An 18159-nucleotide genomic window follows, 5' to 3' on the forward strand; every position below is an offset into this window, starting at 1 on the left:
TTAAATTTTTTCTTTTATTTCATTTTGGATCTATTTTTAATTTATATTTAAATATATGTACTTTTACTTTTGTCGCATTCCTGCTTGTGAGTGAACATTCTGATGTGAACTGCTATTATTTAAATAGAATTAATATCTCTTTTAACATTTTTATTTTTTACATCTCTTTGTTAACATGTATCTCTTTATTCTTTATAGATTTTGGATCGGCTTTGATATAGTAACAACTTAAATTTTGACTTTTGCGCAATAATAACTCACTCACGTATTTACTAATCAGCCTTTTATAAAAGATTAATATTGAAGATTTTGAACTGAATTTGATGCAATATCAATTTTCTTAAATTTTGATTCGGAAGATAATGATTTGACTATAAGTATTGAGATCAAACAACACTTTACAAAAATTGACACTTGTATAGATAAGTGGCTGAAAAAAACTATTAATAAATGCAGAAATATTCCGTAAAATGTATTTGTTATTAAATATATTGTTTAAACATTTAATGCATTCGTTATGATTCATTAGTCTTACGTGAGTGAGTGATTTATCAAAACGGATAATGTCCATGAACACAAATGATATTTTATTTCTCGATAAGAAAAAAAATTAATTATATCAGATCCACGTATATGAGATAAAACAAAGAAAAAAACGTTATATCGAAAGACTGTACATATACCAGAATAATCAAGAGTATATACTTATGTATTTTACGAAATCACGATTACATCTTAAGAGAACGAGGTTGTCTTATTCTCATATTCCATGAATGAACATAACAGTATATTGTATATCGTTCTCAACTGTATTGTTGTCATAGATATTTTGTTGTATAAAAAATATGAGATATGTACAAGCATATAAATGAATATATTATATGTTTAACGTACGACACAAATGTGTGTGCGATATATATTTTAGATCCCAATTCATAAAAAAAATTCAAAACATGATACGTAGATTTTTAAGTACAGACTATCATAAATAAGGAAAGAAATATATCTTTCTTTAAAGCTAGATAATAAATATCATAATACTAAATATATATGATTAAATGCTTAAACATACGTATGATTTAATTGAGATATGATTTAATTTATTGACGAGTATTAAATTGTTCATATTTGGTAAGCAGAAAAACTTATATACATATATAAATATTTACATATTCATATAATAATAATAAAATATGCATCAATAATCGATTATTGGAAATAGAATCTCGTATTTGATAGATTTAGGAGCATGTACTTATGAAAAATAATTGTTACTCAACTACTAAATTCTTTAAACAGATTTAAAATAGTGCTACGTGTTTGCTAAAGAACGAAAGTGAAATCGACTGTCGCGCCGTCATTATAATAAGTTTATGCGTTCGACATTAGAATATGTGTAGCATCTGCGCAAAGATCCAAGTAAGACAATTTTTTTAATTTTCAAGAACTGCCTGAACGATAGATATGATAAAAGGAGGAAAGCAGTGTTTCCTAAAAAAAATAGATATCTATATTAAGGAGCAAAAAATGAAAACAAAGCTCTTATCAATGTCGACGTTTACGTAGTATTTTAATACAATCGCGGTGCACTCAAAATTTATTTGCATTACTTCAGTATTTAACATTCTCATAAAAAAATTTCCTGTAATACAAACTTGAAAATTAGTTGGGATTAATGATACTAGCCCATTCAGAATGCATTTTATCAGCCTCAAACACCTAATAATTTAAATAAATTAAATAAACGTTAATCGTAATGAATAATAAAATTATGTCGAAACAACATCGCGCAAACTTCTTAACATCTATTATGAGGATTGAGATTCATCTCAAACAGGCATACTAGTCCATTCAGAATGCATTTTATCAGCCTCAAACATCTAATAATTTAAATAAATTAAATAAACGTTAATCGTAATGAATAATAAAATTATGTCGAAACAACATCGCGCAAACTTCTTAACGTCTATTATGAGGATTGAGATTCATCTCAGACAGGCACGGCAGAGAGATCGGAGTGAACGGAGTGATGAAAGTGTCAATTGTGACGTACACCGTGCATACTGTACGTGTGATACGTACTTCCTCGCAAACGCTACGCGAGCAGTGACAGAGCTGGTCTCGTGACGGAGAAGCGGATTCGCGATAACACGTGTACGAAGCGACAATAACAGATACCGATGTCACTTTACAAGAGAAGGAGGTATGCAGCTGTCGGAGAAACGATGCGATCATCGCCAAGCAACGAGGCGTTATCAACAAAGGCCGTATGTCAGGTGAGAGCGAAGCGCGCGTGCGTATGTAAAATCTTGCTCACGCACAGACGTTAAAGCGTTAGAGCGTGCGTGGACAAACGTGGCAACCACGCCACGCGTACACGTGAGCGAACACGTGACACGGGTTAAAGTTCATTATCGTAAATACAGTCGCGGATGTTATAACTTGGACGTATCGAAAGGCGATGAAATATGTCGTTGACGAATAAATTGTCATCGAATATCAAATAAATCAAATAAAATTTATCGAGCGGCTTCGAGAATATTATTATTATTTATTGCCGATGTATGATTTTAGCTTCATAAATTATCGCGAGAAATCGACGGAACGTTCTTTTCATTGACAAAATACACAGATTCCATGTCGTTTTATTATCTCATTCGAATACAAGCATCGCGTGAAACTTTGTTAAATACGACAATTATCGTTGAAAGACTGATATATACGTATCATTTAAAGACAGCCGCGGAGAGAAAGTAAATTGTGTTGCGGAAGATGAAAATTACATCGTAGAGAATACGTTACACACATTTACTTAAAGTTGGCTAACATTAAATGATCAATGACACGATTTTCAATCTGCAATATTAAATTTATAGTAGATACATCAAAATTAGACATATTCGGTACTAAATAAGATGTAAATATATATGATCGAACTACAAGAAAATAGAGTAAATTTCTAGCTATTATATTTTAATTATATAGAGAATGACGCAAATTGCTATATTACGATGCATATATACTTGCATAATTATAAAGATTGAGTTTCGAGTCATTTTTCCTTATGACTCGTAATCAGGCCAACGGACGGTCTCTTGCAGCGAATCCAAAGTCGCGTGTAGGAACGTATAAAAACAGTGTACATACGTGTAACTTATTCATTGGAGCTAGCTCATGTGCCATATCGCAATATAGCTGATATATTTTAATTGGACTACAAAATATCGCACGTATCATACGAGTCATAAGGTGCATTAAGGAGCGTATCCTTTAAGATCTTTTTCGAAACTTTCGATTTTAAAGAAATGTGACATTTTTTCTCATAAACTTTTCAAAATTTTTTTAAAGTTTTCAAGTTTTAAATTAAAGATTTTTATTAAATGGAAATTACTACTGAAAATTATCATAGAATAAGTTTATTTACATTATTATTCTTTTCTTTTGTTTAAAATTATAATTAATCATCATTATAATTATAATTAATTAATCATTATCAAAACTATAATTAATCATAAAATATCTTCCCTCTTAAATTTATGATATAAAGATAAGTGTCTCTGATTATAAAATATATATTCTAACTGTCTATACATAATATATATGTATATCTTATACAAGATATGCTACAAGTAGAAACGGCGCAATAATATTTTTTTCATATTTTAACAAACATACTAAAAATATAATAAAAAGCATTGTTATATAAATGTAAGCATAAATATCGTGATGCAACATCAATCATTAATCGGAACTTATTATCAACGCGGTGATTTTGCATTATTATCACGACCTATGTCTACTTACATCGCAATGAATCAGAAACAGATAATAGAAGACTACTTAAAACTTACCAGTCGAAAGTATATTCGCCAAATTGCAGCGTTTTTCGCAATGTGAATTCGATATAGATAAATGTGCTTCTGATGTATCTGGGGGTCTATTATGTATCTCGAAAGGAGTGAAAATGCGAAAAGTGAGCAAATTTACTAGAATATTTATAATTTTATTAGTCAGCATCTAAATTTGCTCACTTTTCACATTTTCACTCCTTTCGAGATTAGATAATAGACCCCCTGATTTTCAAAATTTTCTCGATCTATTGTAGAATCCGCGCTCGGGCGTATTTTGATCGGGCACATTAATATTTTTATTTTTTACATTTTACGACATACTTTAAGACATTAAGTTATATATAGCAAAACAACGAAAGTCGCGAGGCAAACTGATAACTACTGATAACTACTGAAATAAATTGCTTTAGTGTAGCTTCTACCTCGCTAAATGAGGGGAAAATTAAGGGGAAAATAGTGGGCGCATTCAACGACTGGACAACGTCACTGGATTTTCGTATATATCGCCTGAAGATATCATATATAAAAATCTAGTAACACACACATCGCCAATTGTTCCGTCGTGTGCGGCCAGTGATAGTGATCTCGGTTACGCGAGCGATTCGCGCGGGGGAATTCGCGCTATTGTTGCGGCCCTGACAAGTGCGCGACGTCGCATCGGAGCGCGATTGCTGAGTCACATATCACGAACGATCTCTCCCGGCAAGGTGTACGACGTTCATTCGCTCGGTTTCTCCGCTTATTGTACATTGTATACAATCGCGCAAAAGTGTCTCGTACGGCAAGAACGTTTCTTCGTCGCCACGTGAGACTGTCATAAGTTATGACATAAAGAGCGTATCGCGCGGCGCAATAATTCGCGGGCTACTCGCACATCCGTTTCATCTGCTTATTTTTGTGCGCGCGCGTGTGTGTATGTGTGTGTGCTCGATTTACGCGCGTGTGTGCGTAAAGCGGAGCGTCATTAAAGGAACCTGTCAAATTCTTTGTTCTCCCCACTCGTGGTAAATCGCAGCTGATCCGCGTGTGTGGTGTGTCACACTTGCCGTCTTGACGCATCTCGCGCCGCACGCGCCGCCAGCGCGACTCCGATAGTGCCCGAGTGCGCCGCCGACCGTTCGGGAGGTGCCGAGCCACTTGTCAAAAGAGTATTCGCTAGGCATGCGTGTGCGACGCGCGCGGCTGCACCGTAGTTTGTGATGCGACTCGTGCGTTTTGAGGTTATTTCGGTCCCGTGTAACTGACCTAAGATACCGCTTCGGGCGGATCTCTTTTATTTTCGCCCCGGCTCTACGAGCAGCGAGCCCATCTCTCAACGACTCTACTTTCCTCTGGACTCGTAAAAATTCAAAACGGAGGTGAGCGCATATAGTACCGACCGATGTGCTCTAACCTTAAAAACTGAGACTATAGAATCGTCGAAATGTATTTCGTCGCGTGAACGGTGTATCGTGCTTGTTCCACGAGAAGATTCTTTGTTCTCGCGAGGATAGTTGTGCATTACTGGCGTGCAGTGTCAATGAATGTTTTACGTCATCTGTTCATGATGCCAAACTCATTCTTTGTACTTAACAAGGACAACAAAGCACTGTGACAATATCTCAAGATATATAGAACTTTGTTTTTGTTTGTGCTGATTTAGTTCGAACAAGCTAGCAAAATGTTGTGCATGAAGAAACTGTATCGGGAGGAGCTGCTCCAATTGGCATTGCTGCTCTCCTTGCTACGTGTGGATCCAGAGTCTTACTTGGGTTTGGACATTCAAACCCTCAACGTAGGCTCTTTGGATCTCAATAATGGGTCAGGATGGCACACGGATCACACAATTATCCATCGTCCAGTGTTTGTGCATCCCAAGAATCCAGATTCTATGCTTCTAAATTACCAGCAAGATCTATTCGAAGAACTCAATTCATTAGGAAGATATAACAGAATGAATTCTGGTCTCAATGCTATACATGCTTATCTATTAAATATCGATGAATCTAATAGAGATGCAGCATTGGCAGGTCCTAGCCTATCTGTTTCGACAAATACAACAAGAAATATGACATCTCCTGATCCACCGACATCTACGCAAAGTCCTGCAGAACCAGTTGGCGCAACAGAACTTACTCAAGAGGTACATTTTTCAATTGATTATAGAAATTTATAATATATAAAGGTATATAATAATTAGAATATTAAATAACTGTGTTAGTTAATATTCTAATTATTATACATAATTGAATTATTTTTGTCTACAAGCTGATATCTACTAATCCTTGTTTATTTTATTTTGTTCCTTTATATAAGTTTAATGACTGATAATGAAATGGCTATATTTTAGCATTTATACATAATATAATAAATATTTAGATATTTTAATATTTCTCTAAATAATTTTACTATTTCTACAAATAAAAAATAAATTAAACAAGGCAATGCTTTTACTCATACTAAAAAATATTATTTAGAAATATTTATTTATAATTATATGTGTATATTATTATTTAACTTAAAGAATATAATTTAATATAATATTGTATTGAGCCATCAATTTTACAAGAACATATTTTAGTTTATAATCATATGTAATAAATGCAATATTTTTCAACTAATAACATAAAAATAAACAGTTTCATGACGTAAATTCAGAGCGCGTCAAACTGCATGCATCAATAAGATTTAAAAATAATATTTGGCAGTGTATCTGAAACATTATTTTTCTTTGCAGTTTTAAAAAAGTCAAAAATAGTCATAATCGTATGTCATCGCGTTTGAAAAAAAGTGGCTGTTAAAAAATTACAGCAATATAATCACATCATGTAAATGACCTCGCGAATTCTTGTAAGCGACCTTGCTGTTCGTTTTTTGCCTCTTCTTTCTTTTTCTTGTCTGCTTCTTTTTCTCTATGTTTTTCTCTAAAACATTAAATTGACTCATATATAAAATTTAATTAATATCAACTTAAGTTGCTTTGTGGAGATCTACGTGTTATTTATATAACAGTGATTATATGTTTACATCTTTTGATTATCTTGTAGTATTTTATATACATGTTTATTATAGAAGAAATTAAGTAAATCAAAGATATAAAGAAATTTAAAAAGTAATATTTAAATTATATTTATATATATAAAAGATTAAAATAAAAAATAAAATAGATTAGATTATCAATATTAATATAATATATATAAATTGTGTTTTCTATTTAAAAATAGATATATAACAGCATTTAATATTGCTCTCCTTTAGAATTGCATTACTGCCATATCTTGTGTTATGAAGGAGCATATTTATAAAAGCTATTTATAAAATCTTAAACAAAAAAAAGGTTATTAGCTGATATCATAAAGAAGTGCGTGCAAAAAAATACACACCGGATTGATAAATCACATTCACTTTTCTTTGTTACATATCCCGAAAGCATTACTACATTTGATCCTCTTCCGAAATTTGTCTATATTTTTGTCAAGATTGTAAAGATCAATTCTTTCCTTCGCAAGATAGTGTCCTTAGTATCTATACTGGTTAATTAAATGCGTGTCCCTGTGATGCATGATGACCTTTTTTGGCAGATTTAAGATCTTTCGAGCAGATTGATCGCAATGACGCATCAAAACAATCAACTGTACATTCTATATGATAAAAAGCACATTATTATAAATATCATCTACAATAAATGATAATTGATTAACCTTTTACGATGGTATATTTTGACAACGTATATCATATTTTAAAATCATTTACTATTTTCAGCTATTTCGGAGTCTTTTCACGTAAAACTCATATTTACCTTGTAATTAGAAAGTTCATTTTTAAATCCTAAATTAGAGTGTGAAATTTGAAATATACATATGTATATATACATATACTTAGATATTTAAAATAATATTTAAAACATTCATTTATAGTATAGCATTTTATATATCTTCATGTTAAATAATTTAAATTTAAGTAAATTAAATTTAAAATTAAAAATAATTTAAATTTACTTATTTTTCTTAAAATAGTATATGTAGACATAAAATAGACATAAAATATTAATCAAAATGGCAATGAAAAAACATATTAATAAATGACATTTTTGAGACTGCACGTGTATATATAAGAAAAAAATCACGTATAATTTTTTTAATAATCTAGTAATTAAAATTATATTTAAAATTGCAAAAAAAAGACTTGATGTTTCTTGTAACCTTGTAAGTACAATCATTAGATATGCAATTGGTTCGTTCAGAATAGAATATCAGCTAAATTTGGTTATTAATAGAATTCTGTGATCTTTCGTAAACTAAGGTCAAATTTGTGCATGTATCATGCATACGTGATGATGTAAGTATTCTTTTCTGGATTATCTTACTACTTATAGTAAAAGCCTTCACGCGCAATTTGATACTTATATTTGAATTAGAAAGGATATTGATAGCACTATCGATTTACGATTACATCGAATATAAAAGTTTCTGTATATTTTAGCGCTCCAGATATAGAAATGTTTGCGATATTATAATTATTGAGAAACTGGATTTAAATTTAGTAAAATATTATTTACAACAAATTGTTAATAAATGTTGTATATGTGTGTATACTTATCTTTTTAAAATTAATAATAATAATAATATATATATATATATATATATATATATATATATAATTAATAATGATAAAATAATATACACACAAATGTATGATTATTAAAGAGACAGTATTCTCGGCATTTTAGAGCAATTTTGATATATCGTTCTCTCTAACTTTAAAATTTTTAATTTTATAATGTAAATGCACAATTCATATAAATTTAAGAAGATATTAAAATATTTTTTTTTTATTTTGACAAAAGTTGTCAATTGCTGAATATGTTCAAAAATATATTATTTTCAATGATAATGGTTATCATAACGTGTGCACAATGTATTTAAAATGACACAGAACGATGTAATAAATCAGAGTAAAAGCATTATATCTTAATAATAGTGATTCTTATGTCAAATAGTCTCACTCTTAAATGGAGTATCATTTTGCGAAACATGCTTATACAACAAATGCAATGTGATAAGTAAGCATTTTTTGTGTCAAAAATATTTCTGAAACTATATAATCCATTGTGCTGAAAAAAGTCACGATTAATATGATGCAAAGAAAAGACACAAGGAAATATGTGTCTCTTATATGTATTCTGAACATTAATATGTCACGTTCCTTGTATAATACTTGCCATTTATTATTTTACAAAAATGCGTGCATAGTATTTTTAAAATTTTTTATATTTGTAGTGGATAAACTGTCATTAAACTTTTAAGCAAAACAATATAAAAGCTTGCAAATATAAGTAAATTAGAGTTAAAAAAATTATGGTAGTAATAATTTGATATGATTATTTCCAAATGTTGTTAACTAAATGCGACGAAAAATATGCGTAAGTGTATTTTCCGTACATTACCAAGAATCGTTTTGTTCCAAATTAAACATCTGGCCTTGTTCCAAAACGCGGATAACATCAAATGAATTTATTATATTTCGAAAACCGCTTCACAAAATTTATCTCAATTTATTTCATAAGGGATCATTATTCATTTTTGTTCGATCGTAATTATAAATTAACTGCATTTTATTCAAACGAATATTTCGACAAAATATTACCGAAGATTTTTCGTACGACGGCCTCGATTATAAAAATAATTGTATACAAATTCGTAGATATGACCGCCGTTTAAAAGCGACTTCGTGCAAAGAAGAACACATAAAAATCAAATGCAGCCCTGATTTTTATGTTCTTTTGCCTGATTTCGCAAGATTGAAATCTCTCTTTTTCAGAGCAATATATGCGCCCAAAATTAGAAATCGGTCGAGGATTTTTGAGGCGATTATTAACGTACTCATGAAAAAATATTCACTCTTCTGTGTTTCTAATTTACGTCTTAAGAACGCGTGAATGATTGATGCAATGTAAATTTTGAAGGAGGATTTACATTTATATTTTTGTTAAGTTTTTCGTCGCACGCAATTCGTTTTGGCCAATATTCTGAAGTCATGTTTTTTTTGAAAATGTGACATTTATGCAGATGCAAATCAAGCAAATTAATGACGCTAAATGCTGCAATAAACCAGTAATTTCATTATTGCCGTGCGTTGAAGATTACAGAGATATTATCAAGTATAGATAATAAATAATATGATGTTGTGTCGCGTACGTACATACAAACTTTGCCATCTACTACTCAGTTGATATTTTGAAATCACAAGTCTTTAATATTCATTTAAAGTTATAATATATCATAAGTTATACATATTCAATACTTTAGTAATATCTTATATAATATTATTTTGCTGGTTTCTAAATTGAAAGTGGCTAAAATAATTATTTCTCTTTTTCAAGGAAAAAATTTTAATAAGATGACTCAAATCTCCTTTATAATTATTTTAATAATTCTCATTAATTTCCTATAAATTATTACAAATTATACTTTTTTTATTTAAATTTTTGTTTCAAATGTTTGGAATTGTTTTTGTTGGTAAAAATCGAGAATGAAAGAGAATAGATGTTGGACTTTCCCGGTCATAGAAAGGCAACTGCGACCAAGCGTATCTCGAGAGAAATGTACGCATTTCAGTAGCAATGAATACAGATGGACTTTGACGAATCGAGATTGGCAAACTGCCCTATTGTAATTGAAATGCATCTCTTACACGTTCTTTGTAGTGATTAAAGAAGGCAATTTAAACCTACAATAATATTTTATTGACAATTTAAGATGAGACGTTAGTTGATTTTCGAGAGTCTTGTTTATGCTATCAGTTTTAATATAATTTTGAGTATATTCCTTCATTTTCTAAAGAACAAATTACAAATTATTAAAATTAATTAGCTAATTAATTTTGTCATTAATAACATTCACCCGAAGAAGACACTGTAGAGAATTTTTTGGGATGCATTCAAAACTTTGATAAAAAAATAAATTTTTAAAAGTTGAGAGATCAACTTTACAGAAATTATTTTTATGTAATTATATGGGATGTGCTTTTCTCAATTTTTAAAATTTTTGATTATTTTAGAATAATTTTGAGTGGTGTGTATATTTATGTTTCTTTAAAGGGTTTTAATCATAAACGCAATATTAAAATTTTTTTAATAATTTTCTAAAATTATTTATCTTTAGAAAAATCTTTATCATATATTTTTAAATTTTTATATCAAAATATATATTTTGATTAATGTATCGGCTATATATATATATATTCGCTTTATGAGCATTTATTCTATGACGAAACATCGAAAACCATGTTTGTTTAGTTCATTGTCTTTCTTTACATATTTTGCTTCGAGACACGCTGGTCCATTGCGAAATCATTGTACAACTTTAAACCTTGGCAAGCAAGTAGCTAGCGTAAAACAATAAGTTTCTGTTACTTCAATCATAAATGTGATTGATCATAAAATAATATAATATGTTAAACATAAGTTGACATAATATATATTTTAAAAATTTGAAATATGTGAAATATGTAGTATTTGATACATTTATGACACTTGTAATATATCAATTATGTCAGTTCCTATCCAACCAAATAATTTAGCATTATTAGGTCATTAACGATAGCAAAATAAATAATATAAAATTCAAAAATCATCTTCAAAGATAATAATAATAATACTAATAATAATATATGTAATATATTTATATAATAAATATTTTTAGACATGATATATATGATATTATTTTATAGATCTTTTTTTATATATGCATATATGCGAAAAAAATTTTTATTAAAAATATGAGATAATGCGAGTTAATATATTACATGTAGATGAGTACATATTGAATATAATTGACATTTAAATATTGGTCGTTATACACGTGGTTTAAAGATAAACGAAAAGCAAAGCGAGCGAATATAGAGATAGTAAAATGTCTGACCTCGACATGTTATATTGACCTTCGTTCTATAATGTTTCCACAGTTAGAATTGCGCGACAAGTCTTCTTCTGTTATTTTTTTACAATTATATTTTACGTTCAAGTATTTTATATCGATTTTATTTATTTTGATACAATGTGGAGTAAAAATACATATTAAAATACTTATATATTTTGTTCATTATTATTTAAATTATGAACCGTAGATGATAAACTTACGTTGCTTGAGTTTCTAACACTTTGACTAATTGTAACTGCTATGTCTAGTAAGTAGTTTAGTTCGTTTCATTGATTACATCCGTCAAGATAATTTAACGTTTAAGCTCCTGTAGATTTAGACATTTTAAATTTAAATTCAAGCTTTTAAAGATTTCTATAAGCTAAAGTTTCTAAAATGTCTAAAATTTTTTTATTTAATACGTAATTATAAACATATTAACATAGACTGCTTATAAGACAGTGCAATCTAAATGGGGGTGTCCTCCTGAAGGAAAAGGATATCTCTCAGGATCCCCCTCCCCCACTACCTTATAAGCAGTCTATGTTGCCAGTATGTCTACGTACATAATAAAGAACATTCAAAAATTTCGAATATAATTTTTTTCTTATTATAATTTTTATAATTTTTATAATTTTTTTCTTCTTAATATTTATTTCAAAAATATATTTTAAATTAAATAACTTTTTTAAAACATCCGCTCCATGGTTTATATACAGTATCAATTCAATTATTACAGGATTGTTATTACAGAATTGATTAACTTGTATTATTTAGCGAATTGTTATATTTTTATTTCTGTTTTATAGCGCTTATCTACCTATAGTGCATACGTTACTGGAAAGTGCAAAGGTTGAAAAAAAATACTTAGCTTTTACGAAGGATGAATGTGAAACGATTAAACAAATAATCGTATGAATTCTATTAGAATTTGATGAAGACTAAGTATCTCTTAGAATAAACATAATGATCATTACCTTGAACGAAATGAACTATCAATCTCTTGCGAACTAACATTTTTATCGAATCAAAATTTACATATTTCTTGTAGATTGTTATATATCATTATTATGTCTATATATCATTATTACATTATATATTTTTATCTAAACATTGATATTAACATAGACTGTTTCGTTATTTTTAATCGCAAAAAACCGTGATTTTCATAATAAAATGAAAAATTATTTACAAACATATTTCTATCTGCTAATTTTTTGTTAAAATTTTCCTCTTTTACATTAATTTACTTCATTATATATCACAGATGGTATGACTTATTCATTATTATAGGAACATAATATATATTAATTTTCTGTGAATCATTAACTTGTTTCCGAAGTTGGTAAACAGTAAAAATTGTGTTAATAGATATACATATAGATATACATATAGATATACATTAATGTAAAATGAATATTTATTTAAATAATATTATTGCTAATATATTATTTAAACTATTTTTTTTGCTCGATATCAAGTATTTGATTATATTAAACAATTTTAGATAGCTGCTACGTCATTTATATCAATATATTTAAATACGTTGCATTACGAACTGTAATAAATATCAATATATTTAAATATGTTGCACTACGATAAAGGGAATATTATGATATTAACTTTAACAATAATAGGTTTTTTTATAAATTTATAATTAAATTTGAATTTAATTTCATACAGAAACTTTGCTATAAATAAAATTCTATATAAATTAATTTTCTTTTTGAACTTTTAATAATATTATAATATTTCAGTTTATTTATTAATTGTATAATAATAAAATAAATAGTGAAATGAGATAAATAGTGAATATGAGAATGCAGTTCGAATTATGCACTTATCACACTATATAATTTTATTAACAAAATAAATCGGTAAGATAATTTTAAACTATCATCGTAAAATTCTTATGTGACATTTTTACAAAAGATCATAACAAATTTGAAATCAAATAAATATAAACATTTCGATACTTAAAATTGCGATTCATTTGACTCTTATGCAATTACGATATTTATTAACCATATAATTTTGCCGAGGAGAAAAATTGAAATTCTTGACCAGATTCCTTTCGAAAGTTTTTATTGTTCGGTAACAATCGCTCCATCGTCAACGTACATGTTCATCGAGCGTTCCATAAATTTTCATAAATTAGCATCGCGAGCGTATGCAAACGATGACCCTGACGACCCATGCCCGCGGTTGACGGACGCAAGGCGCCTCCTCGCAACCGAGATGCAAGTCGACAGTCCGGCAACACGTCGCGCAAGACGAGTTTAAGTTAGAGACTGCGTGTCACATACTCGCGCGTGTAATTAATCGAAGCTGAGAAATCGTCATCATTTATTTGCACGTGTCAGATGGCGCGCAGGAAGAGGAAGCAATCGAGGAAGATCACTGTGTTTGTGGATAATGTACGTTTCTTATCGAATTCTAGCGGATTAATTTTTCGCTAAAAAGTATGATCGCTCACGCGTCTGATAAAACACGTACGCAATATTATTCGCGAACGCATAGGACTTCAGGGTGATCAGATATTTAAATTGCAAAAGAGAAAGCCTCGGGATATTAGCATATTTTCAGTTTTCTTCATAAGAAAGTTATTGTCACGACATTTCTTAAGATTGATAATATAATAAGAAATGACTTTCGTCGCTCAAATAATAGGTAATTTATTACGATCTACAATACACGTGTCGTAAATGCCTCATGATTAGAAATGTATGCAATATCATCTGTGGCAGAAATGCAATCATAAGTTAAATTATATTATGTGTCTTTTATCTTTTTATTACTGATGAGAGTCTAAATTAAAACAATATTATTTTTTTCTGTTTCAGGTATGTATCATATCACATCTTAAATTTCTCAAAGATATGTCAAACTTTACTAAAACTTGCGATTGTTTATCCGCGTCAATATCTCTACATTTGTCTGCTACGCAACAGATCCACAGCACATTCTATTAATATTGGGAATACACATTTCATTTACGTTATTTTGGTAAGTCTTTAGCGGTAAATGTTTTTTGTATTTTCTATCCGCTTTCCTATTTTATTCTTATTACTTGCGTGTCCACATCACAATCTCAAGTTCTGCTCTTTTATAAAATCTTTCAAATCGATACTCCAAATGTATATTGCACAATAAAATATAATAATGACATTTCGTTTAACTTGTGAAACAAAAAATACGTTTTTATTGAGATTTCCGCCAATTACCGTATCATTCTCAAATCCCTATTTATTGTTATTCGCGATAAAGAAAAATGTTTTAATTAAATACCTCGAAAATGTAGAATTAAATTTAAAAAAATTAAAATTGCAAATTTTGTTACGATCATTTTATGGCGAATGTTCCCATCAACGAGGATCCCGTGAATATCAAAACAATTTAACGATGAAACGTGGCGATGAAACGTCGCCCATTCGCATCAGATAAACTAGTGCGACAACCGTCTTTGTCGCAATATTTTGCATCGATAAACGTAAACAACTGCATACACTATTTTTGCCTTGCGCCATAAAATTAGTCAGATAACTGTATGTAAGCCGGTCACCGGGAAAAAATCCGAATTTTCTCGCGTATTGCAGAATTATTCGCGATGAGTTTTTAGAAAAGATAATCGCCAAGGTTAGCGAGGTCGAGGCAGCTTTTGCAAAAATAACTGCGCCTATTCTGTAACGTTCGTTCGTTCATGAGAGAGTGCAGCGCTCTTGTAACCTTCGCGGGTTAAGCCCACGCATCTTCGCGCACGCATTTGGCAATCGAATTGGTGGTCTTTGTTGCACTCGTCGTCAAACTTTGTTTTTTATTTGGACAGATTAATTGTGTCGATAAATCCCGATAAATTATTCAGCGAGTACATATTATGTTTTCATGTTTAATATAACGATACTTAATTTATGTATGTAAAACGCATATTAATAATTTTATTTCCTCTCAGTTAAATAACTAATTATAATTATAATTTAACGAAACTTAAAATGTGTTGCTTTGTGTTGCTATCATCTTATTTACAGCACTTGAGATCTTTACATATTTGCGTTTATTTCTTAATTAATTTTTTTGATCAAATACAATTATAAAATTATATAATCTGAATTTACATTATTCAAGATTAATCTGCCAAAGTTTGTATTTTTTTAATTAAAGCTTTGAATGAAACTTTTAAATTAAAAACATATTGTTTATTGTACGTGAAATCAAGTATTATATCTGTTTTTATCATTTCTATCATAATGCTTATAATTAAATGCAAGTCTGAGATATATAAGTGGATACAGATAGTTCTGGCAAACCATTAGCATACGATCGTATTTTATTTTCCATTGGTAAAACAGTCTGAAAGAGCAATTCTCTTTACGTTATCAAATTTTAGTTATCGATTGCTAGCAATATAATTTTCTGTATTGATAGTTACGAGGTAGAGAAAAATGATGTTGATTTTATTTACAAAAAATGCAAATGTTAATATCAATGCAATCATTTTTTTACATTAACTAATAATTAGAAATATGCGTTTCTTAGCTATATTATACTTTATTCCGATAAAAAAACAGTTCGCATGATATGATATGATGCGCAAGTAACTATGTTTAGGACGTGTCTAATGTTATCTCTGATAACGAAGCTCATGCGTTATCATGCTTTGTAAAAGTTATAAAGATAAGATTTCTCATGAACATTTGCAATAATTAATGCGTTTGTATTTTTGCGAAAAAACTAAAAATGTTGTTCGAACAATGCGGGGACTGACGAGATCAATGTGACAGTTAATTGAGAGTAATAATTTTTCTCGGTACGTTAATCAAACCAATTTACACTATCTTGAATGGACGGTTTATGAAAAAAAAGAACTTATTTAATGTGTGTAAGCAAAGTGGAATATATTTTTATTGTTTATTATAGATATAAGATTTATTATATCGAATAAGTTATTTTCAAGATTAATCTTAATAGATTTACAAATGACATCAATTAATAGATATAAAAAATACAAATTAAATCATAGATTCATTAAAAGAAAATATTTTATTATTAACTGATTTAATAGCATATAGGACATGCTCAGTGATAAATTCACATTTTAGTCATATTAATTGATTTACTATTTAATAAATTAAAAATAAATTAAAAATATTCTATCCAAATATTTTAATAAATTAAAAATATTCCATCTCTTATAAACTAAAAAATAAAAATATTATCTTTTATTATTACTTTATATTAAAAAATAATTCATAAAAATTAATTTATTCTAAAAAAATATTATATATATATATATATATATATATATATATATATAGATATATATATCTTTAATATAATGCTATAATTAACATTTTATATATTTTATATATTTTATATATATATATATATAAAATACTTTATATATATATATATATATATATAAAATATATAAAATGTTAATTATAGCATTATATTAAAGAAAATAGATGATTATAAAAGACATATAGATATAATATTGCTTATATACATAAGTTCTTTTCAAGAAAAATATAAATATGTATATATGTAATGAGAATATAATATATAATGAAAAAGAATATATATACAATGAGAATGTTTTGTTAAATTGAATAAAATAAATTTTTTAAAGTTTGTTACGAACTTACAATACATATGATTCACTTTCACTGTGAGTATCGCTCACAGTTATTATGACATAAGATCAAATATTCGCTTATACACTATTGCGCAAACATGTGTGTCACCGCTTAGATTTTTCACATTTTCTATGCGATAATCTTTCGTATTGTATGTTTTGTTATAAACGATTCTTTCCACACGAATACAGTCCGAATTATATTTTTCAATAATTATTATTAATAACTGTTTGCAATAATAACGACTCATCTTCTATGCACTATTTTAAGACGATGATCTTGATTTTATGAGTGTAGCTATGCATGCATTGCTGTGTATATATATGTTATAATCGATCTCTGCTTTCCCTTAACAATTTTTTTATTAATCGCCTATATAACAAAAACAAATCTTAACTTTATCTTATTTTTTATATAATTCATCAAATATTTTTAAATAATTAATACTTAACAAAGTGTTAAATGTTCAAAATATCATGAAGTTATTGTTAATTCTATCATTAAATTCTTTTTTTTCCATATATGATATCTATATAATTATAACAAAAAATAAGAAGAAATGATAAAAGAAATAAGATAAAAGCACTTTGTTTGGAGGCAGGAATATAAAGACAGTTTATTTCAATGGAAGGAAAAATATATAATTTAGAAATCGGAAAAGATTTGTATGATGAATTATGTGTGTGTGTGTGTGTGTGTTTAGCAGAGACTATATAAAAGTTAGCAAGATGTTATTGCAAAAATATATTTATATAATAAGAAGTAAATTTTGAACAT

General features: G+C 28.5%; 1 protein-coding gene across 5 annotated transcripts in view; it reads left to right on the top strand.

The window, feature by feature from the left end:
• The first annotated feature begins 2110 nt into the window (after positions 1-2110).
• Positions 2111-18159, top strand: part of LOC105250418 (segmentation protein cap'n'collar) — a 97142-nt gene continuing 81093 nt past the window's right edge. Inside the window, exon 1 of one of the 5 annotated variants that reach the window (XM_011256500.3) lies at positions 2111-2276. In XM_011256500.3, coding sequence (XP_011254802.1) covers positions 2181-2276 — 96 coding nt within the window. In that variant the 5' untranslated portion in view covers positions 2111-2180. Of the gene's footprint in view, positions 2277-4520; positions 5974-14014; positions 14167-18159 lie in introns of those variants that run through there. The other 4 variants (XM_011256499.3, XM_011256497.3, XM_011256498.3 and 1 more) reach the window with 4 other exon arrangements.

The sequence above is a fragment of the Camponotus floridanus genome, unplaced genomic scaffold, assembly GCF_003227725.1.
Source record: "Camponotus floridanus strain SB8 unplaced genomic scaffold, Cflo_v7.5 scaffold1, whole genome shotgun sequence".
In the NCBI taxonomy this organism is placed as follows: Eukaryota; Metazoa; Arthropoda; class Insecta; order Hymenoptera; family Formicidae; genus Camponotus; species Camponotus floridanus.